At 43.3% G+C, this 24,428-nt stretch overlaps 1 protein-coding gene and 1 long non-coding RNA gene across 8 annotated transcripts in view; one reads left to right on the top strand and one right to left on the bottom strand.

The window, feature by feature from the left end:
* Window positions 1-12,213: 12,213 nt before the first annotated feature.
* Window positions 12,214-22,907, bottom strand: LOC119870165. Of its 7 annotated transcripts, none has more exons than XR_005355349.1 (5): window positions 22,867-22,907; window positions 22,567-22,742; window positions 21,274-21,611; window positions 18,690-18,740; window positions 12,214-13,321 (listed from the first exon to the last, which is right to left on the bottom strand). It is a non-coding gene; the product is annotated as an uncharacterized LOC119870165 (long non-coding RNA). The 7 variants fall into 7 exon arrangements; XR_005355351.1 differs by lacking the exon at window positions 22,867-22,907 and adding an exon at window positions 13,704-13,905 and having other exon boundaries at window positions 20,791-21,611; window positions 22,567-22,860; XR_005355348.1 differs by lacking the exon at window positions 22,867-22,907 and adding an exon at window positions 13,704-13,905 and having other exon boundaries at window positions 22,567-22,860.
* The window catches only part of ITIH2 (inter-alpha-trypsin inhibitor heavy chain 2), a 35,898-nt gene continuing 24,504 nt past the window's right edge, over window positions 13,035-24,428 (top strand). Inside the window, 6 exon segments of the mRNA XM_038530170.1 lie at window positions 13,035-13,262; window positions 14,960-15,034; window positions 16,568-16,600; window positions 18,212-18,381; window positions 20,988-21,092; window positions 21,830-21,992. Of these exon segments, the coding sequence (XP_038386098.1) occupies window positions 13,179-13,262; window positions 14,960-15,034; window positions 16,568-16,600; window positions 18,212-18,381; window positions 20,988-21,092; window positions 21,830-21,992 (630 nt within the window). The 5' untranslated portion in view covers window positions 13,035-13,178.

Raw genomic sequence — 24,428 nt, 5'->3', positions numbered from 1 at the left:
CATATGGTTGTTTTCAAATCCCTAGCTCACCTGACTGCCCTCCCTGGTTTACCTCTAATTTATTAAAGTCCTTCATGATACTTCATTTAGAATTGGATGCAGTATTCCAGGTGTAATGTACATTGGAGAATGCACTCAGGCCTTACAAGGACTTCTTTCAGAATTTATTTTTGCCTATAAAGATGCCTTTGAATTTTCAGTCTGCCATCCAAAACATTAGGCATCCTTCCCAACTACCTGTCATCTGAAATTTTGCTCAGCATTTAATTCGAGTATATTTTATTTTGAAGAGGTTCTGTGAATTTTCGGACCCTGTTTCTCACCACTAAACTCATTCCTGCTAGTTAACATCAATCTGTTCATCAAAGCTTTTCTGCTTGGATTTGTTCAAACAACTGGTTCTATAATTAACCAGTTGAACAAGCATTCTTTTTTCATTTTCCACTTCACCCATGATAAGCACATTAAAATCCATCTATGCTTATCACAAATCTGGGTCTCCAGTTTGGAAACACCATAGTCAAAAGAAGTAAAATTCATTCAATTTGACATTAATCAAGCACTATGTCATCACTGATCCTTTAGGCAGGAAATGGCTCTTCGCCATTCACAAGCTCAAAAATCCAGGGAAAGAACTTGGCTATGACATCTGGGGGCAGTGTTCATGGATTATGTGTGTTCCTAGTTCCCGACTCTGCTGACAAATTAGTTTACCATTCAGTGCCCAACCTGGACCGGGTCCATGTCTCTGGCTTGGACTCAAGATGACATCAGCATACATCCCTAAAGATGTTTTCATTTCTCCTGCTTCCTGACCTTTCAGCATCTCTTTTTCAACAGTATTCTCTCAGCTGACCCTGGTTTTCAAACTTCTCTCCTGCTTCCTTTGCACTCACTCCCTAGTATTTTGGTGCCCAGGCTGTCCCCTGGCTTCTATGGCCCGTTGACCCTCCAACTCCTCATTGATTCTTCATCATCCAGTGAACCTCTTGCTGTATTCCTGCCCCACATCTAATGAGTCGTAGTTGTCAAAGCCCCTCCACATAGATATAATCGCTGTTGTTGTTTTTGCAAAATAAAATAAACTTCAAGCTCCCCAAACTATAATTTATAGAATCTAAATTTCTTCCTTTTTGGAAGGAAAATTGAAGCAAACTGATAGCACTAATTTACAAGCACTTTTGAGCTAGAACTTCTTTTAGTTGCCTGGAGTGTCAAGAGTCTGGGCCTAGAAATGATTCATTTTAATTACTTCGGTGCTCTCTTATTATCCACATTTCTCTTGGGTTTATTATCCCCTTATCCATCGATTGTGCTACTCTTTCCAGGTTGGTGGTTGTATTCCAAGGAAAAACCCAGCTAAGTAAGCTATGAATTATCTTGACCGCCTCTCATCCTGGCTGTAGACCTACTGCTTTTCTTAATTTTTCCTACTTGTTCTAAACGTAGTTCTGAAAGTAAGTCTAGGTGTGAGTATCTCTCACAACTCTCAACTTATTTCCTCTTTTAGACTTTCCAGCACTGCTCTTAAAGGGTGTTCCCCCTCTTAATTACAATTTCTTCATTCCACTTCTTTATCCCATGTCCCTCTCAACTTTCATCTCAGTAGAAGCAGGGAGAAGAGTGTGAGTGAGGGAGGATAAAGAAGTGTAGCCCTTGATAAAAAGGTAATAAAGACAGCCTTTCTCCTTAGCTACGTTCATTCTATTGAAATACCCTTAAGTCAGCCTGAGAAGACAAGAGAAGTAACATGAAGTGAAAAAAACAGTGTGCTTACCTGAAGATCAGAATTCCCGGGACTGAATTTGCTTGAATACTGATGCTAATAATAGCTAACACTTAGCTGAGCACTTAATGTGTCCCAGGCACTGTTCTAAGTCCTTTACACGTGCTTGTATGTAAGTACTATTTATTATCCCCCTATTCCATATGAGGACAGTAAGGCATGCAGAAATTTGCCCAAGGTCATGAAGCTGGCTAGTGAGCAAGAGAGGCAGGTTAGGGTTGAGGTTGGTAGGGAGGCTTTGGAACCAGATGGCCCAACTCTGATCCCATGGTCACTACTGGCCTGCCCAATACCTTATCCCCGCCCAATACCGCTTCTCTATCCACTACCAGCTCAGACAACCCTGAGCCTCTTTTCTACCATCTTTTAAATTAATGGATAACATAGATGACTTCTCACACCCCGTTGGCTCAGATATCCAAAGATACTCCTTGCCCTATTTATACCTCAGAGGCAGCCACGATAAGTCATGTGAAGCTGCTTCCCAGCCTGGACACCGATGCCAGATCATAGTGTTATGGTGAAAGCAGCTTCCAGGTGAGGTCCCTCCCCACCAGTAGCACCCAGATGCCCTGGGAGGAACTCTGGAAGCTGCTACACTGCAATTGACGTATAATGGCTGGCCACCAGGCATCCCTGGGTCCCTGTCTCTACTTGGGCAGCAGGTTAGAATGTGAACTTCTGAGGGAACACAAAACAGAAAAAAATTGAAATAACCTAACAGTAAAGCCAAGTTTCCATGGCCCAAGAACAAGGATGAAATCAGTCTCCTACTCTCTAATTTCATATTCTTGGCTTGTGGTACTTCTATCCAATTGCTAACATTTCTCTTCCAAAGCTTCTTTACATCCTGGCCCCAAATTTCACTAACCTACACCTGTATTCAGTGTGAAAAAAAAAAAAAGAAAAAAAGATGTGACATGATAATAGAATGCTGTCTAGAGAAATTAAAATAATCCTTGAAGAGCCTAAAACAAAATGACATCACTTCGTGATGAGAAGGTAGGCATGAGAGTCCAAATACGTGTAGAAAGTAGACTTTCTCCGTGTTATGCCTCATCTGAACCAACGGATAGGCATGTAAGGGTCAGATAGAGATATTTGTAAGTTAGTTCACTTTTGACTTTAGACTTTAAAAAATATACTCTTTCACAAAGGTGAAACTAGAACTGAGTTTTATAAATGTGTGCTAGCTTTTGCCACACTGTGAGCTAGGCTACGACTTATATTCAGTCAGGAATCTCAAGTTTATTGATATTCCTTAGAATCTCACTGAGTACTACACAAGTTAGTAGGTGGTTTAAACATTAGTATGGTGAAATTTTCTTCTTTATCCTCCCTTTTTATTTTTCACAAATACACAAGGGAATATTCTTATGGCATTCGCAGGAGTGATTTCCATCCTACAAATCAGGAAAATTTAAGTAACAGTAGATACTGTCCATTCACCAATTATAGCTGCCCTGGCCCGAGGCCGACTAGGAGAGCCCCAGGTTCAGGACCCAGTGACCTGAATACACATCACCCAGATAGGGAACCGTGGTGCTCCTGAACATCAAGAGAGATCAAACATGGTGTTTTTCCAAGACCTTGGGATTAGGACAGAGGCTTATCAGCACGGAGAGAAGGATGACCCAGGCTGCTGCTGGTGTGGCTTGTGCCAAGGTCATTCTGAATATCAGATTACGATCAGGAGATGAAATGATCAAAGGAAGGGGCCATAGCGTTGAAATCATAATTATTTCTGAAAAACATGCCATAGGGTCTCAGTTGCTCAGAGGCATTATCTCAGCAGAGAACGCAAAACTGCGACAGCGAGGATTGGGCTGAAGCACCCACCAGGGCTAAGAGCTCAGCCAGCCTGTCTACACAAGGAAAGGGAGGATTTGGTTTATCCCTCTCATTATTCCAGAAAGTACATTTTCACAGAAGATATACCGCTGTGCCATTCCGAAGGGGGAAAACCTAGACAGAAAAGGAGAGACATCTCTTGGCTCCGGGCCCTGTGACTTGACTTCACATCCCAGTTGGTTTTCTTTCGCCATCTAGAATAATGACAGTAATGACACAGGCCCTGTGGCCGCCACTTACTTCGTGCCAGGCACCGTTGGCTGAGCCCCCGTTCCTCTGTTACTGTGTCACAGCCCTGGGCCACCGATGTTACATCCCCATCCTACAGATGAGGAAACTGATTTGCAGAGAGACAAAATAGCCTCAGGGAACCTGCTTTTCCCTCTGCCTGTGTCTCTGCCTCTTTCTGTGTGTATTTCCTGAATAAATAAATAAATAAATAAATAAATAAATAATCTTAAAACAAAACAAAACACTGCACACAGTGCTGGCACACGGTAGGCTAGCTATGAATGGACATTGAATGAAGGAGTGTGTGGGGCCTGCACTTGGGAAAATTCTGCAAGGCACATAACACCCCTCTTTGCAGGGAAGTCCCCAGATGACACACATGGTGAATGCCAGCCGTAGGAACCGTGCAACGTCGGCAGCTGCATAGCAATTAAGCCGGCGTTGGAAGATGGGTATGATTCTAAAAGGTGGGCCCCGGAGAAAGAGGGGCCCCTTCAGGTGAAGAGAAGTATGTGAGGGAAAGCACACAGTATGAGCACTTGGGAATGAACAAGGAGTCTGGCGCTGTGGTGCACAGAACGTGTACAGACGTCAGAAATTCAGGCAGAAGGAGCGTGAGGGCTGAGAGCCTTGCACAGAGAGAGAATCAGTGGGCTGGATCCTCTCTAGAAAGAGAGTAGGGATTAGAAGCTATTGTTCTGTGTGTTTAAAAATTACACTTTTAAGTTCTGAAGTACATCTCCCTCCAAGGCCCTTCCAAAAGTCAGCAATGGGATGCTACGGTCCAGGGCTGAGAAAGCCCTCCTCTCAGAGCTGGCCCTTCTGGTACCTACGCGGCGGCCACAAAGTGTGGCTTGGTGACTCCCCTCCGCTGTTTCTTAAGGGGCTTCCATCCCCCATCTGGACACGTAAACCAGATGCCCATGTGTTACCCGCATCTCTACAACCCAGGCATTTGAATAAATGTCACCCAAATTCCCATTTTCAAGCCAGGAATGTTTGACACCCCACTTTTAACTCTGTGGCTTCCCAGCTGTGAATCTCATTGGCTCCCACATTCTTGGATCCTGTGTCCACATAGGCCACCACTCAATCTTCCTGAGAAAGGTGGCCTCGGAACGCCAAGTTCCATCTTGAAGGGGCTATAGCCATCTGCTCCTGCCCTACCCCTGGCCCGTGCTGCATGCACTTTCTCCTCACTCAACCCCACCTGAAACACGAGAGGCGGCTGAATAAATACTGACTTCTTTCCTTTCCTTGTAAAATTCCTACCATCAAAATTGCCACTGGATATGGGGACACAGAGGCCACCCGGTCAAGTCCCCTTGTCCGTTTGGCTGCCTCACTAGAGTGGGGACTGCCCAGCAGGAAGCTCCAGGCCCTCTGAAGCTGGCCTGGGCATGAGACCCGCTGCCCCATCACAGAATCCTTCCTCGGGCCAAGAGCACCAGAGCCCGCATTTCTTGTGCAGTGCAAGGAAAAGAAAATTCTACCAGGATTGGCTAATATATAACATTTCTTCACTGCCTCTGTCTGAAATGGGGGAACAGCTTTTCATGCCGATTTTACAGGGGAAGTTTGATGATAAACAAAGCATAGGGATCCCTGGGTGGGCTCAGTGGTTTAGCGCCTGCCTTTGGCTCAGGGCATGATCCTGGAGACCTAGGATCAAGTGCCACATCAGGCTCCTGGCATGAAGCCTGCTTCTGTCTCTGCCTCTCTTTCTCTCTTTCTCTGTCTCTCATGAACAAATAAATAATATCATAAATAAATAAATAAATAAATAAATAAATAAATAAATAAATAAATAATATTTAAAAAAAACAAAGCATAAACTCTAAGGCTTATATTATGATTGATCTGTGCAGAAGAAACAAAGACCAAAGGGTAGTAGCAGCTAGGGACGCCTGGGTGGCTCAGTCGGTAAAGCATCTGCCTTCAGCTCAGGTCATGAGCTCAGGGTCCTGGGGTCGAGCCCGGTGTCAGGCTCCCTGCTCCCTCTCCCTCTGCCCCTCCCCCTGCTTGTGCTGTCTCTCTGTCTGTCAAGTAAATAAATAAAATATTGAAAGAAAAAATCAACGCCCTAATGATACAAGTAATTCACAACTCTAGAACTCTAGCTACTGCTTATTGAGCAGTGAGTGCACACCCAGTATTGCACGTGCGTTACTGTACTTACCACTCACGAGAACTGTGTAAGGAGATGTGAGGGTCCCGATGTGCTAGTGCTCCTCTAACGAGGCACCACACATGGATGACTTAACAACAGGCATCTATTTCTCACCGTTTTAGAGGCTGGGAAGTTTAAAACCAATGCTTCATCAGCCAGCTGGGCGTCTGGGGAGCGGTCTCCTCGAGGCTTTGCAGACAGCCGCCTTCTCACCATGTACGGTGCACTCACCTGGCAGGGAGTTGGGGGTAGAGAGGGAGAGAGAGGACTCTCGGGTGTCTCTTCCTATAAAGACACTAATCCCATAGGATCAGGGCTCTATCTCTATGACCTTTTTATTTTGTTGAAGATTGTATTTATTTATTTGTCTGAGAGAGAACACAAGCAGGGGGAGTGGCACGCAGAGGGAGAGGGAGCTGAGCAGAGAGCCCAACATGGGGCTCGATCCCAGAACCCTGGGATCACGACCTGAGCAGAAGGCAGACGGTTCACTGACTAAGCCACCCAGGCGCCCCTTTATGACCCTCTTTAAACCTAATTATCTCCTATAGACCCATCTCCAAATACAGGTGCATCGGAGGTTAGGGCTTCAGTGTAGGAATTTGGAGGGCACATAATTCAGTCCGTAGAAGTGGGAGATGGTTCTCATTTTACTAACAAGACTCAGATTACAAGGCCACCTAAGGTCTCACAACTAGTAAGTGAAAAAAAACAGAATTATGAACACAAGAAGACAGACTCCAGAGCCCAATGCTCTTGACCACTACCCTAAAGAAGAAAGAATAAATTGTCCATAAACCCCCCACCTAGATAGGACATTTTAGTCATCAAGATTTCTTGGCTGTTTGACAACTTACGCATCTTTTATAGCTGTGAATGTAAAGTCCTCACTAATCTGCATCTGCATGCTGTTGAGCATTAATCAGTAATAATTGGCAATTTATTTTCTTTTTTCTTTTTTTTTTTTTTTTAGAGAGAGAGAGAGAGTGAGCTGAGTGGGACAAAGGCAGAAGGAGAGAGAAAATCTTAGGCAGATTCCATGCCCAGCACGGAGCCTGACGCAAGGCTCGATCTCATGACCCTGACATCACGACCTGAGCTGAAACCATGAGTCGCATGCTTAACCAAGGCACCCCTGGCACATACACTTCTGTGGATCAAAAGCACACACTTGCAAACTGACATAAATATAGCGTTTTCTGGGAGCATCTTATGATGGGTCCTCGCTGCTGCTGCCTTGTTTAGACCCTCATGCCGCCACCCCATGCGCTCCGTCAGCCTCCTCAGGAGCTCCTTGGGTTTTGTCTTTCATTTCCATCATCCTAGCTGCACCCTAAGGATCTTTATAAAATGCGGATTTTGTCCTGCCTCTCAAATCCTCCGTGGGATCCCCACTGTCTGCAACACAAAGTTGAGAGTCCCTTGACACAGCGCATCAGGCTCTCCAGCCCTGGTCCCTGTGGCCATCTCCTGCCAGCCTCAGGTACGCCCACTACCCCAATGCCCTTGCCACCTCTGCACACCCTGAGCTCGCTTCCCGGGTGGCATCCTTCCACTGTCAGCCTGGACAAATCTGCCCTTCCTTCTAGACCCAATGGAAGCAATGTCTCGTCTGTACAATGTGCATCCATGTCTCAAAGGGAGTTGGCCACAACTTCCCCTGGGCCGCCTTTGAGCCACGTCCTATTCTCCAGTTTATCACAGGTTCCTGAGTGCCCTTCACACGTCATTCTGCTCCACCACTCTGAGCCACTTGAAAATGAGAACTTCCTGGGCGCCTGGGTGGTGCAGGGGTTGAGCGGCTGCCTTCAGCTCAGGGAGTGACCCCAGGGTCCTGGGATCGAGTCCCGCATCGGGCTCCCCACTGGGAGCCTGCTTCTCCCTCTGCCTATGTCTCTACCTCTCTCTGTGTGTCTCTCATGTCTTTTTTTTTTTTTTTAAGATTTATTTATTTACTTTCAGAGAGAGAGCATGTGCATGCCAGCTGAGGGTGGGAAGGGCGAGCAGAAAGAGAGAGAGAGAGGAACAGACTCCTGCTGGGTGCGGAACCACCTTAAGGCTCAATCCTATGACACCCCCCCCAGACCCCCACCCCCACCCCCAGATCATGAACCCAGCCAAAATCAAGAGTCCGACACTCAACCAACGGAGCCACCCAGGCACACCTAGGCCATCCTCTTGGAGGGTGACACAGCAGGGTGCAGCTTGCCCCCCTCAGCTCTATGCTCCCATCCCACCTCCAGCCCCCTTGAGCCAGTTACTTAACCTCTCTGAGGCTCCAGGCTTCCATCTGTGAAGGAGGGGCCAAGACGGATTGTGGCTTTCACCTGTCCTGGTAAATCCTAACCGGTTTTGCTCACCATGTGTATTCAATTCATTTTACTGTTTTCTTTCTTGAGTGCCTAAAAGAAGACCCAGCACCTCATGGCCTACCCAGTTTTCATCATTCTGTTTAACAAGAAATTTTTCAAACTATTTAAAAATTTTTATATATGATATGAGGCATGGATTAAAGTTAATTCCTTTGCATGTCATTCATTATCTGATTGTTCCAGGAGCATTTATTAAGGATTAAATTTATTCCGTATTGTTTTATAGCTATATAGCATATTCTCTATGATGTGCATTTCTGGACTATTATTTTATTCCACTGAATAGTATCTATATTTTTAAGGCATCAAACCATTATTTTTTTAAACTTGTATTTTAAAACCTAAAACACCGGGCATAATTCTTACTGTTTAAAAACCATGTTTCAGGGGCACCTGGTTGGCTCAGTGGTTGAGCGTCTGCCTTCAGCTCAGGTCATCACCTTGGGGTCCTGGGATCGAGTTACCGCATCAGGTCCCCTTGCAAGGAGCTGGCTTCTCCCTCTGTCTATGTCTCTGCCTCTCTCTCTGCGTCTCTCATGAATAAATAGATAAATCTTGAAAACAAAACAAAACAAAAAAAACACCTTGTTTCTTTGGCTTTGTCTTTTCATCCCATAGGATTTTCCAGGTTCCATAAACTTTTCTATGGGATACTACCATCAATATTTCTTTTTTTATTTTTTTTACCATCAATATTTCATAAAATATTTTTATGAATCTAGCTAATGATTTAATTATTAATTCCTAGTACTATTAGCATTAACAAGTAGCATTTTTAAGAGTACAGTGCTCCCTTTATTCATGGCTTCCTTCTTTTTACCATAGTTTTAGATATTTCTTGTTATAAATCTCTGTCCTGACTTAAATTCTTATGTGCTTCTGATACAATTAGTAGAAAAGAACTTCTTTTGTGCTATTTCTGATGCAATCACTAATAAAAAGAAAGGTAACTGATTTTGTGGGTTCACCTTGTACCTCACTGTTTGGCTAAACAACTTTGCTACCACTAGTCATTTTTTTTTAATGAGAGTCCAAATTTTCTGGATTAGTAGTTTCACCCTCAACAAAAACTAATCTTTTGGTTTCTCTTTTTAAGAGAAGTGACTTTTCTGCACCATGTTTCTTAATCTTTTCCAACTTGACTCTTGGTTTTACACACACACACACACACACACACACACACACTTCCCATCAAGTTAAAAAAAATTGCCTCCTGAGACTAATATTTTAAGCACTTTCATCTGAAACAGATTATGGAATTTGTTGAATGGCTTCTCAAGAGCTATCGAGATAGTGAAAAAATGTTAGTATTTTTGTTGCTAAAGTTTTAGTTTGATAAATTTTCTTGTGTAATACGAGTCTCAATTTCCTAGGCTAACCCACTTTCGCTATCCAGGATTATTCTTTTCTGGTAAGAAAATGTTGTCCAGGATAATATCTACTATTTTTTTTATTTTTTTAAAGATTTTATTTATTTATTCATGAGAGACACAGAAAGAGAGAGAGAGGCAGAGACACAGGCAGACGGAGAAGCAGGCTCCATGCAGGGAGCCCGACACGGGACTCAATCCCAGGTCTCCAGGATCACGCCCTGGGCTGAAGGCGGCGCTAAACTGCTGAGCCACCCAGGCTGCCCAATATCTACTATTTTAAATAATGTGTAATAATAATAATTGGTCCTAAAACTTTTTTAGTGTGTACTTCAGATATGTAGGTGAAGACAGTATCCATTATCTACCTCATTAAATGAATTAAAAACCATGTTGTGTTCTGTAAGCTGTCCAGATACTGTACATCCTATGAAGTTCCAAAAAAAAATAGTAGGTTCAATGATATTTTTTTATGTCTCTTTTTCTATTTCTTGTTCTGAGTTTTGGTCTGTTTACTTCTACATCACGGATCATTTTAAATACTTTACATTTCATGTACGGTGTCTTATGAATTTGACATACTGGTCAATTCATGTTACTACTGTACATCACACTTTCATTTTTTAATTTATTATCATATCTTCTGCATTCATTAATCAGACAGATGGATCTCTGTCTTCTAATTTAAAAAATCAATATTGTATCATTTTTCTCCAAATTGTTGATTTCCACTCAAATTTAATTCTCTCTTCTGACGCTTTTTTTGGTTACTATTTGCTATGACATCTATTTTAACCTGATACTATCTTTGTAGAATCTGTTTTCAAATCTCTGAAATAAAGAGATTTTTTTTTAAGATTTGATTTATTTTTTCATGAGAGACACAGAGAGAGAGAGGCAGAGACATAGGCAGAGAGAGAAGCAGGCTCCATGCAGGGAGCCTGATGTGGGACTCGATCCCGGGACTCCAGGACCAGCAGGCACCAAACCGCTGAGCCATCCAGGGATCCCCTGAAATAAAGAGATTTTTAATGCAATATCAACTTTTAGTCTGTTTTGTCTCATTGAGATAGTCTCTCATGGAGATAGCATGGGTTTGATCTTTTTTTAAAAAATTGTCTGTAACCCTTCCTAATCTTACAGGTAAATTTAACCTATATGCATTTTATATTCTACTTGAACCTGTACTGTAAACTATTTTAGACATGTGCTTGGGGGTTATAAATAAAACTATAATTTTTTAAAGTACCATCCAGCATATTTCAATTTACAGGATTATCTTTCTGGCATACTTTTTAAAAGATTTTATTTATTTATTCATGAGAGAAAAAGAGAGAGGCAGAGACACAGGCAGAGGGAGAAGCAGGCTCCATGCAGGGAGCCTGATGTGGGACTTGATCCCAGGTCTCCAGGATCATGCCCTGGGCTGAAGGCCACGCTAAATCGCTGAGCCACCTGGGCTGCCCTCTGGCATATTTTTTTACTTTCTTTTTCACTTGCATTGTTTCTAAAATCTTTTAAACCATTTCCCTTTAAACAAAATCCAACAGCTTTCTCAGACAACCGGCCCTGTGTTCAATGAAACTCTCACAGTGAGTCTTTGAGGCTCGAGGGAAGCTCCCAAGTGTGATCACAACTGAATCTGCTGGGAAAAGCCCTAGAGCATCATGTTTGAGACACCATAGCAGACTTCCTATGTCTCTCTGGGTGTAAGTTCCCCTGTGTGAGTGGACTTTTAGAGAGTGATCATTTCCAGCAGCAGGTCTGTGGCCAGGTGCTAAATCACAGCACATTAGGCAGGAAGCCATGCGTTCCATTCTGAGAAGGAAAGCCAAAAACAACGTGACCAAACTGAGGTCCACAGCATCACCCATGTACAAGCAGATGTCTGCAGTAGAGGCTCAGGAAAAAAGATTCATCAAGTAGACTTGCTACCCAGATGGGGGATTACAGGTGAATTCTAGTCTAGATTCACACCCAGAACACTGGTTCCCAGGGATAGACCGCAGATTATAGCTGCTAGGCCCATGTGGTCATGAAGAGCAAAGGCTTTCGGGTCAGGCCAAACTTGCTGGATCTGTGTCTTCACTTACTAACCATAGATGTGAATAAAACCTAGCCTCAGGGCACCTGGGTGGCTCAGTTGGTTAAGCATCAGCCTTCAGCTTAGGTCATGATCCTGGAGTCTCTGTGTCTGGCTCCCTGCTGGAGGAGGAGTCAGCTTCTGCCTCTGCCTCTGCCCTCCACTGACTTCTGTTTGCTCTCTTGCACCCTCTCTCTCAAATAAAGGAAATATTGAAAAAATACTTAGACTTGTTTTCTTCAATAATAAAGGAGGACAAATATAGTACATACCTCACATGGTTCTTTTTTGAAAAATATTTATTTATCCATGAGAGACACACAGAGAGGGGCAGAGACACAGGCAGAGGGAGAAGCAGGCTCCTTGCAGGAAGCCCAATGTGGGACTCAATCCCAGGACCCTAGGATCGTGTCCTGAGCCACCCAGGTGCCCCTGGTTCTTTTACAGATTAATAAATAAAAGGATTAGAAATAATACAAGTAAAAGCATCCAATCCCAGGAGGCTCAATAAATCTTAGTTAATATTATCATTCCATCCAGACCACAAATGGGAAGGCATAGTACATAGTGCTTCCAGGCTGAGTTTTCTCTGATTCTGGAACGGAGGAGAATTCTTCCCCACCCCCCACCCCCACCCCTGACCTGAGTGGGGCTGATCGGGGGCAGCTGCAGGGACAGACATTATTCTCTTGGTCAAAGACATTCAGGTAAGGACCTCCCTGAAGAGCGTGCCTTTGCACCTGGCTCAGCCTCACCGCAACAGGTACTTGGTTATCAGAAAGAGAGAAGGAAAAAACCCCAGCTGCGAGTGCTTGGCTCCTAACACCCTTGTGTTTCTTTTTCCACTTTTGCTAAACTTCACTTGCTTTTATTTTAAATAAAAGGATCTCCTTTCCGTAAATGTCATGCTTTCACCCGTTTTCTGTGACTTGATTTCCCCGTGTGGCTTCCCACCTGGTACTTCAAAGAGGATGCTGCTGCTCTTAGGTCTCTCTGATTCCCAGAGGAAGGGAAATAAGCAGGAGCCAAAGAAAGCGGGTCCCTCTGACCCTGCCTTGTCCTCACTGGCCCCGTGGCTCCCTGTGGCTTCGCTGTTTGAATAACCTCCGGGTGTCCCATCCACCCCCACGGCTCCAGCTTGAACTCCAGAACAAATATTTGTCCCGTTTTTTTGAACAAAGTTTGGGAGCTTTCTTCTTCTTTCGACTTCTTTTAAAACACGGGCTCTTTCTGCTGCTCCTTTGAACTGGGTTCAGCGAGGGGTAGGATCCCCCCGGACCCCTCACGGGGAGCTTGGCAAAGCCACGCAGCAAAAATGAATCGGCTCATGTGCCTCCTCATCTGCTTCTTTGTTTTTGAAACACAAGGCTTCGAAATCCCCACCAATGGACTTCCAGAAGTAAGTACTTCCAGAAAACTCTTTGCTGTGGGCCTCTACGCAGATTCAGTCAATAACCACTGGAAAGGAAAGGAAAGGAAATTTATGATAAAATTCATCTGAGTAGGAGTGTTCATGGTTCTAATTACCCGGAATGGGTATTTACCTTTTAAAGGATTAATGGGATTTGCATGAGAATTCAGTCCAATTCAATGGAGCGGCCCCACAGTGCAACATTTACTGAACCCAGCCGTGCACTCCTTATCCTAACAATGGGGATAATTGATCTAACCCCCCCAAAGGGTGTTGGGGAATTAAGTGACATATGTAAACTACCCAGCACAATGCAAGGACTAGGAAGCACTTAATAATTATTAGCTGTGATGAGGATGGCACATCATTATCACTCTTGCACTAAGAGTGTAAGAAAAGCCATTATCAGAGCACTATTGTTTTTCCTACCTAAGTGAACAATGAGTCCTGTCATGAGGGCACTTTAAATATTCCTCGTAAGAGAAGGGGGGAGATGGCAAGTGGGCTGTCAGAGTGCAGGAATTCTCTCCAGGGAGCTCAAGGGTTCCACTTTGGTTCCTTGGCCATCCCCAACATCAGGAAAGTCATGGACTGAGTCATTTTGAAAGTCAAGCAAGAGCTGTTTTGACGCCTGAAAAGGAAACTGAGTTATGGGGATATCCTAAGAGGTGCAGAGGCTTTGTAATGCTTGCAGAGTGGATTACCCACACAAATGCCAAAGAACAGGAGGGCATATTTGCAGGGAAAAATTAAAAAAAAAAAAAAAACTCTGTCTGCTTAGAAATATCTTATTCTCCAATACCTTAAGAATCACCAGAATGTGTTGGCAATCTCATTGACAGAGCCGGGGGTTGAAGCCAAGACATCCAAACATGTTTGTTGTGCTCTTTCAGTCACTTCTTACCGGTATTCCTTTCTTATCAACATCTTTTTTCAACATTTTTATTTTTAATTTTAAATTTGTTTCTATTTAAGTTCAATTTGCCAACATATAGGTTAACACCCAGTGTTCATCCCATTAAGTGCCCTCCTCAGGGCCTGGCACCCAGTTACCCCATCCCCCCCGCCCACCTCCCCTTCCGCAACCCTTTGTTTCCCAGAGTTAGGAATTTCTCATGGTTTGTCTCTCTAATTTTTCCCACTCAGTTCCCCTCCTTTGTCTTATAATCCCTTTCACTATTTCTTACATTCCCCGTATGAGTAAAACCATATGATGATTGTCCTTCTCCGATTGACTTATTTCACTCTGCATAATATGCTCCAGTTCCATCCACGTCGAAAGCAAATGGTGGGTATACAACATTTTTAATTGGCGGAGACCTATGGACACATTTGCCTACTCACATGCTTGCTAATGCCAATGTCTACACAAACCTGATCACTGGGTTACTATGAGCCCAATCTGTAAGTCCCCATCATCTCCTGTCAAACTAAAAAATACCTTCCTTCGTCCAACAAACTTGAATAGAATAGCTTCCATTTTCTCACCTCTTAGACCAACCAAGCAAATATAAATACATTAAAGAGCTATGTGTTAAAAAAAAGAAAGGGGGGGGGTGTTTCCCAAAGGTAGAGGAAACAAGCTAGAAAAATGTGATGAATGACCTTATGCCTGTCGCTATCTGCCTCCTTTGCTCTAGATCATTTTTATTAATAGAAATAAATATTGTCAATTCTTTTTTAAGTTTGCAGAATATGGAGATCTTGTGGAACTGGCCCCAGGCAAATTTCAGTTTGTGCCGGAGAACCGGAGGTATCAGGTACAGTAAGCCTTAGTCTCAAAAGGGAAAATAAGTAAAAGAGATCATGACTGATGAAGTAAGATTAGGATTAAGATGCTTTTTCCTAGATTTTCTCAGAGCTTGTTTTTTATCATAATGGTCACCTTAGTTCCTTAAAGGATGAATGGCTATGTGTTCTCTTCAAATTTTAAGATTATGTGATGATTTTACTGCCTTTTCAGGAAAGATTTCTTCTGAGGAGGGCATTTTTTTTCCCCCAGTGGTGGCAGACACTGTCCACTGAGTATACATTCTCCTTGGATGGTGCAGCCCAGGGAGCATAGGGACTGGCCATGTCCAAAGCTACATCCTGGATGCCGCCAGCAACAGCACAGATGCATCCTGTAATTCATAGGGGTGAATTCTCCAGGAGGCCAGGAAGGGTGTGGCTTCTCCCACATGGAGTCCACGCGCTGAGAAAGGGGATATTTAAGGAAGCAACGCTAAGCTGACCAATGACTTATTTCATATGGGTGTGAATTTTTGACTTTATATTAGTCCAGGTTTCTTGTAGACCGATAATATAAAAACCCAAAGGGCAAGCTCTCGTGTCATCTAGCCACAAGAGAGAAAACTTCATCGAGAATTGCATTCAAAAAAGTTCAAAAGAAGGTGCCTGTTGACCTCACAATGTCACATAACATGCCCTAAGACCTTAGTTCACTCCAAATCAGGCTAGCTAGCCTTACATCCAGCACCTGACTTATTCTGTTAAAGTCCAACAGACATTAGATGTTCACTCATCTCTTTAAACCCAATTCAGCTTTCCATGCCCAGAAGATAGTTCTTCATGTGGATAATTCCCCAACGTAGCAGTGAGGGTATGGGATTTTCCACATGCCAGTCACTATGCCTGGCTCCAGGGCCACCCCAAAAAGGAAATGCCTCAAAATCCCTACCCTAATGTAGCTGAGTCCAATGGAGGAGACAGACATGCACTCCCATTGTCTTGCTTGGAAGGAAGAGCTTAGCTGCCATGAAAACTTAATAAAAGAAGCTTATCTTGTTTGGGGGTGGGCATGAGAGAGTTTGTGAAAATCCCCCTGAGCTGAGATCTGAAGGATGAGTGGGGGCTGGGCAGACGAGGGCACCTGGAAATAAAGCACTACAGACCTTGCAAATGGCACGCCCAGAGCCCCGTGGTGGGCGGGGGCATCCAGATTACCATTCTACTAGATAAGAAAATAAATCAACTAGGACAAAGGGGAGATAGGCCATGCAGCATGAGTTTCATTGAATATTTTCATTTAAAAACATTTGCTCTAGCATTCTATCAAAGAATGGTGTGCTTGCGAAGTGGCCGAGAAGTGTGTTCAGAGAAACACACCGGTGGGAAAACAGTATTTGAGAATATTTAACATTTATGTCTCAGTTCCAGTAAATGAATTGTAACTCAGTATTGAAGGGGGAAAAAAAAAACATTTTTTTTTTTGACTGAGAGAAAGCAGTTTTTGTCCTCTAGGTAATAAGTAACACACTTTTGAAGAATGATTGTCTAACTTCCTTCCACAGAGAAGTGTTTTTGGAGAATCTGGAGAGGTGATGGTGAGTTTACTTTGATTTTGTTAAAAATTGATGACCAAATGATTTTCCTGTTATCTATTATCTGGAGATCAATATAGTTGCCTCCTTTGTCTCTATCCCTGAGAGCATTTACCTGACTTTCGAAATACCCTCTTGCCCAATTCTGCCTGGAAGGGTGTCTAGAATTCAATATGAGAGGGTATAGTATATATGTAGCCAGGAGACATGTCACCAGGAGCTGAAAATGTCCTTTCTCTCTGTTTTCTCAAGTTTTGCCAACAACATGGATTTCATCCAAGCATATGTATTCATTCCAACTTAGCAGTTTTAACTTAAAATATGACACCTAAAGGATTTGGAGGGGGAAAAAGAATGGGAAAGGAGCTCCCAAACATGAAATGGCCCGATTCCCTGAGATGTTCAAAGAAGTCCTTCCTGTGGTGATAAAACATCAAAAGGAAGTGGTTTATGTTGGCTTCCTGCTCTGAATTGACAGAAACTGTTAGAAGCACGCATTTAAAGGGTAAGAAGGGCGAGTAACTCAGCCCGGATTTTGTTTTAGCTTGAGGTGACCTGGCTGTTACCGAGTTGGGAGGCTTACTCTTGGCGGACGAAGTCCCGGAGATGACACTTAGTGTGGAAATAAGCAAATCCTTTTAGAGCAGAAGGCAAAATCTAACAGGTCACCTAATTGCCATAGCCGTGAAGGAGCTTGCTGTTCTCAGGCATCTCCTGAAAGATGTGTGCTTCTAGAGCCTTGACTTTCAGCACAGTGACAGACTTATTTGTTAGAGGGGAGCTGCCCTAATCAGTAGGGATCGGTAAGATCAGTAGACAAGGGTTAGCAGAGCAACTCCAAGACCAATCATGACATCAACAAGATACTTTCTCTTCATATTCTAACGGTTGCTCACACCCATCAGTGTGTCATATTTGGCTCTAATTGGGGGAAGGAGAAGAGGAATGGGGAGAAGATGGCACCATGAAAGATAAGATGGAAGAAGGCAGGGGCACCTGGATAGCTCAGTTGGTTAAGTGCCTGCCTTCAGCTTAGGTCATGATCCCAGGGTCCTGGGATTGAGCCCTGAGTCAGGCTCTCTGCTCCATGAAGACTCTCTTTCTCCCTCTGCCTCTGCTGCTCCCCCTGCTCGTGGTCTCTTTCTCAAATACATAAATAATTTTTTAAAAAATGGAAGAAGGCAGATAGCAGTATGGGAAAGATATGTGTACTTCCACCCCACTCTACTCTTGGCCGTACCCTGCTCTGAAGATACAGCCAGGGTCCCCAAAAACCCTGCCATGCCGCATCCATTCCCTTGCTAGGTCCTGCATTTGAAGTTATTTCTTGAACTTTCTCAATCCAATCTTGCATCCATTTTCTACTTTCTACGTCGTTATTTATAGACTCCCAGAGCTGAGAGGCCTCTTAAGAGATCGCAAAACAAAGGCAGACTTCGGCCTGGCAAGGGGATTCCAAGCTAGGAGAATGCTTTATACTACCTGAGTTATATGCTTAACAATGCCTGAGAATTATGCATAATAAAATGCAGTGCTCTTAATTAACATCAAAAACGTGGTGAAGTTCTATGTCATTTTGCTATGAGTAGCCCTATGCTTTCTTGCATGTTACAGGAAGAGGCTGATCAAGTAACTCTTTATAGCTACAAAGTCCAGTCCACTATTACCTCTCGTATGGCCAACACCATCATCCAGACCAAACTAGTGAACAACTCCCCACAGCCTCAGAATGTCGTGTTTGATGTTCAGATTCCCAAAGGAGCCTTCATCTCCAACTTCTCCATGTGAGTAACTCCTATTTAGACTCTACTCAGAGAATCCAACCCCCTAATAGCTAGAATGGACCTTAATGGTCAGTTGCTCCCATGGTACTCATTCTCAGAGCCGTGGACCCACTGGATGTCAAGAGTCATCGTGGGCTGGGTCCCTATAATTTGTTTCCATTCAAAGTGTCAGAATTTGTGAAGGATTTGCTTTTCATTTCTAAAAAAACTAAAGCAATTAAGCTATCTCTCTGGTAACACTCTTACTTGGGCATTTTAATGTGCTTTCTGGGGTAGGGGGAGAAATATATGGGCTTGCCATGACTTACATGAAACCATATACAAGTGCAGAGCAGTTCTGTGTATCCTGTCATATTTCTCTATGGGGAAAAAAACACGAGAACGACTGATTAAATCCAATCATCTGTCCAGTGATTGAATTCCTCTGTTACCCCAAGGACAAATGGCTTATCCAGGCTCGACTTGAATATCCCCTTAATGATAAACTCACTACTTCCCAGAGCAATCCACTCAATGATTGATAGGCCTGTTAGAATTATTTCTCATACTTACTTGAAATTTATTCCATTTCTACCCAGTGACTCTGGTTCCGCACACAAATTTTTTTTTTTCTAATTCTCTGCAAAATACAAACTGAAGGATGTATGATTTCATTTCGAGGATGAAATGATATGCTGTCTGAGACTGACTTCAAAATAATCGAGATGGTGAGCGCAGGGGTAGAGGTGAACTGAGACTGAGTACTGATAATGCTGTGGCTCAGGGATGGTTTCATGGAGGTTTCTTCTATTCTTCTATTTTTTTTTTTTTGTATATTTGAAGATTTCCATAATAAAAAATATTTTTCAACCACTCAAGGCTTTTTAGAAAGTGAGGCCAGTTATATCGTCCCACCTGGTGGCTACATTTTTCAGGGCTAAACATTCCCTGTTCCTCCAAGTGTTTGGATGGCTTTCTACTCTCAGTCATGTAAGTGACCATCCCTAGAGTGTCCACCTGGCCATGTCCTACTCAGATTGCCTAGAACAGAGCACAGGGCTCTGCATACAGTTTGGCCTTTTTTTTTTTTCTTTTTACTAAGACATTAGATTGAGTTGCTTCTCATTTGCTTTGGCCTTTTACCACCAAGTTAACCAGCAATAACCGTGAATAAATAAAGCATTCCAATACCATGCACTTTGGCTTCTGAAAACTGTAGAGCTTAACTATATACTCTAAACAAAACAAAGTAGATGGGGAAAAGGCATTAGGTGACTTTGAAATGGTATCCTTTGAATTGGCTTAGAAATTTATTTATTTTTTTTTTAATTTTTAGACAACCTGTTCTGAAAATGTAGGAGGAAGAGCTTTTATGTAGTATAATTATATGACACTGTGCTTGAAAAATTATATTTACAAATATTCTAATACATTTTTATTTTTAAACTACATAACCGGAATTTATTCTAGATGCTGCTTCTTTCTGTTTTCCTTTATTCCTTTCCTTCTTCTCCACCTCATGTCATAGAAGATTTGAGGTGACAAAAGATAGAATTACAACATATACATTTTTTGCTCTCCCTCCACTCAGGGCTGAATTTATAAGACCAGAGAAGGTAGCCAACTCAATCACCAAAGTTTTATATGAACTTCACAAAATATTGCTTCTGCTTTTTTTGTCAAGATTCCAAATATTCTCCCATCAGAGGTAATTTCCTTTAGTCTTAAAGACTTCTTGGTCTTTGAAGCTGACCATAAGTTGAGGGGAATAGCGCAGTCCTGGACACATGGGGTCCAGTTCTACCTCTGTCTCTGACCAACTGTGTGACCTTGAGTCACTGTCTCCTGGCTCTGACTTTTCATCTAAAGAGGCGGCCTTCAAGTGAGCCTCACCAAGCTTTCCATTGGTACTTGGGACCGGAAACTGGCCCTCACACTGCAGGACGTCTAGTGTTCTCCATATGGCGAGGGATCCTGTCCATTTGAGTGCCATAGGTCCCATTTTACTTCTGAAATCCTGTAATTTGACAGCTCTGACCAATCATTACTTGGAAAGCATTAGATGACAGTCAGTTTAATTAAGGTGGGTAGAGATGGAGTTGCAAAGGGAAGTCAGAGGTCCCTAAGGGAGATGTTAGAGAGGTAAACACAAATTTGCAAAGGGATTTCCCAATGCCTCCCTTCATCTTTCCTCACTCTCTTCTACCCTTGCTGGAGAGTATGAGCCCTGGGATCCTAGAATGATCTTCTAAACAAATGTAAGCCAGATAACTAGTGATTTTGCAGGCTCCTCTTCTCGACATATTTGCAATTCGGAAGAGTTACCCAAAGGGGACAACACTTACTCTGAAGGGTAAAACTTAAAAATCAGAATCAATTTTAAACACAAGAAGCAGCATCCAAGGGGAGGCTTTCAGGATGGGCACCTACCTCTTAACTCAACTCTCAGATGAAGAGACTGCTGACTATGAGATAAGCCAATGTCTCCCTTTTCTTCTCTTCTAGGTGCAAAATGTTAATTGCCCACATTTGCTAAATCTTCTTGGTTGTGTTGTTTGTTATTTGTTTCGTTGAGACTACTACTCGGGAAAACCCAACAGCTCAGTGGCCTCCTGTCATTTTTTTAGGACTGTAGACGGCACAACATTCACCAGTTCCATTAGGGAGAAGACAGTGGGTCGTGCACTCTACTCCCAGGCAAGAGCCAAAGGCAAGACCACGGGGTTGGTGAGGTAAGGGCTGGGCCAGCATGGACTAAGGTCTCATCTGATAGCTGCTCCCACTCTATCCCAAAGCCCAAAGCATCCTCATTTAACAATCCTGCTGTTTCCTCTTTAAAACTAAACACCTCAAGCAATGATCACAGTAAACTCACTATGTATGTGTTTAAGTAAGGGCTTATGCTGGAAATACCTATTCCACTTGATGTGATCATAGACGTTTTCTTTCTGAAGACTTTCAATGATGTAAAGAATCTCTAGAATGAGCCTCTAGTGCAGCGGAGGCAGTGTGTGCTGTGGCTGGAATTGCCAGTTTGGCTCTGAGCCCAGCCCCACAACTGAGTAGCCATGTGATCTTGAGCTGGTCACTAATCATCAATTAGCCTCATTTGTTGTCATCTGGGAAATGAGAACAATGGTATCCATCCTGCAGAGCTCCCGTGTCAGAAATGATGCATGTCAAGGTCCCAGCATGGACTAGGGATCAGTAACTGGTAGCTTCCTGCAGATGACGCTCAGATTTGTAAGAAGCTGTGAAAGAAAGAGACCAGGTAGGAGAGGATACTAAACTGTTGGCAGAATTAAAGTTACCTAGAGGTTTCTGTGTCCTCGACTATACCTGCTGTTCATTTGCATGAACACCCTGAGCAGGCTTGATTGCCCACAAAAGCCTAGGTGCCCTCTGCATAGATGTGGGGTCTCGCTCTCCATCATGGATAGGGTGACTCACATCAGGGTTAAACCTTTAGGAGCCGGGCTCTTGACATGGAAAACTTCCAAACCGAAGTAAACATCCTCCCTGGAGCGAAGGTGCAGTTTGAACTTCATTACCAGGAAGTGAAGTGGAGGAAGCTGGGATCCTATGAACACAGGCTCCATCTGCAGCCAGGGCGACTGGCCAAGCACTTGGAGGTGAGCCGGGTTTTGCAGGGTGCACAGTGACCCCATCTGCCGATGGCTCCTAACCCTGATTTATACATTCTGCTGGTCACCACTCTTTGTGGTGTTGGATGTATTCAACTCAGCAAGACGGTGAGGTGGACTGAGAAGCTGATGGGTTTGGAGTCTACCGGGACACTTCCTTGGAGATTTCAATGCCAGCTTGGCTTGGCTCTTTATTAGTTGTGTTAGTTTCCTAGGGTTGCTGCCATAAGTGATTACAAACTGGGTAGCTTAAAACAATAGAAAATCATTTTCTCACAGTTTGGGAAGGACAAAAATCTGAAATCCAGGTGTTAGCAGAGCCTTACTCCTGAAGACTTGGGGGTCCTTACTCCTGAATCTGTTCCCTGCTTCTCCCAGCATCTGGCAGCTGCTGGCACTCCTTGACCTGTGGTCTCATAGCCACATCACCCCAATCTCTGCCTTGGTAGTCACGCCATGCTCTCCCCTATGTGTTTCAAATCACCCTCTGCCTTCTTATGAGAAAACTCATCATTGGATTTCGGGTCCACTGAATAGTACAGGATGATCTCAAGATCCTTACCTTAAGTTCATCTATGAAGATGCTTTTTCCAGATGAGGTAACATTCACAGTTGCCAGGGATTTGATGTAGACATCAAATTGGGGGGTTCCAGTAGGGTGGGGAGGTAGGGTGCCATTCAACCAATACACTAGCCTTCTGACATGGGACACATTATCCTGAGTGTCCATTTTTTCATCTGTGTAAAGGGGACGAGAACGTATTTTCCATATAATTCATGGAAATAGGTGGCAAATAATAGGAATCAGTGAATATTAATTGTCTTCCTCTGTCACCCCATTGCCCTACCAATATGAACTCACCTTTGCTGTAAACTTGACCTGTTACCCTAAGAACTGAGACACTCTTTGGGGGGCTTGAGTCTTTGTGACATCACATGAACATTTTGTGTCAGGGGCAGAGCCGAGCCAGAAGCAGCCAAGGAGAGTATATGATCCAATCTGCCTCTCCATTAGACAGAATGGAGATAGGATAGATGATAGGAAGGTGAGGCCTGTAGGCAGAGAAGACTCCAGGGGATGAAGCGATCATGGTGAAATTTCTACTCTAATTTGAGAAGCTGCATATCTGACCAATGGAACCCCCCCTTCTTCTCATGACCACTGTGTGGCATCAGCTTGCTCTCAGGGTAGATGCCATTGAGTTATTTGGTGCCTTTGTGAAAACTAGGAAAAGATGCCCTTTGTCCTGGCAAATTCAGCCCCATATAAGGACACAACACTTGGCAAGTGGGTTATGGGCTGGATCTCAGCACCCTCGTACAGTCCTGGCTGGGGGCTCTGCACAACTCAACATGTGGCCCTGGCTATTTTTCTAGGAGTAATGATGAATGAGTGGCATTCTCCTTCTCAATCCTATGAATCTCATGGTAAATAGATATGATTAGCATCTTGCCTGCAATGATGCAAGTGCTGAGGTTGTTAATAATAATATTAATAGCAACTGAGTTAATGATATGAGGATACTTCTATAACATTTTAATGAGATGGTGATATGTCATTGACTTCTCCCCACAAGTTGTAAAGTAGATCTCATTAGCCCTGATATACAGATATATATAAATAACTTGCCTAAGGAAATAGCTAAGAAACAAGTAAAATTTGAGATAATGTCTACCTCTGAAACTGTGTTCTTAGCTATAAATCCAAGGATGTAGTTTGAGTCCATAAAGATAATGATTTTTAACATACATACCACATAGCACACAAATCTTTCTTATATTTCTGAAATTTTTGTTCATCCTTAAATTTCCCAAGCTCTTAGAAAATCCTTGTTTTTAAAATAAGACGTAGTCTGAATAGCTTAGCAAGAGTGTAAGACGAAGTGGCAAGTTTCCCAAGTTCTAATCCAGAGTCTGCACTCACAGCTGTGAACTCTGGGCAAATCCATTTCCTGTCCTTCAGTGTTTCATCTGTGAAAGTTGGACTAGGTGAGTCTTCGGGTACTTTCCTGCTCTAACAGCCTACGAAATGTATCCATTTCTGAAGAGGCTTAACCTCATCCAGAGATATATTAAGGAGAAATCATAAAATTGGACCTCCTTGTGTTTATTCCAGAAACATTTTCTAATCACCATCAGAAGGACTACCCAACTGGAAATGCATTTCCCTCACAGGAATCAGAGAATACATCACTTTTTAATTCCCACCTCTACCCCCCTAGATATATCAAATCTTGGGAATACATTTTATTCCAACATCTGTGTTCCTTACAGAAAAGCTAACCAAAATGGCGAGTGACTCAGGGCCACCATGGACTGGTTCCAGCCTATCAGAGGGACCAGCTATGCAACCTTAGATATCCACCCCCAAAGCATAGTGTCCTACTAGATTGGGGGGGGGCATGTCTGCCTCAAATTGAGCAC

Source organism: Canis lupus, chromosome 2, assembly GCF_011100685.1.
Source record: "Canis lupus familiaris isolate Mischka breed German Shepherd chromosome 2, alternate assembly UU_Cfam_GSD_1.0, whole genome shotgun sequence".
In the NCBI taxonomy this organism is placed as follows: Eukaryota; Metazoa; Chordata; class Mammalia; order Carnivora; family Canidae; genus Canis; species Canis lupus.
Note: the sequence above shows the minus strand (reverse complement) of the source record. Positions and strands in the feature narration are given on the sequence as shown.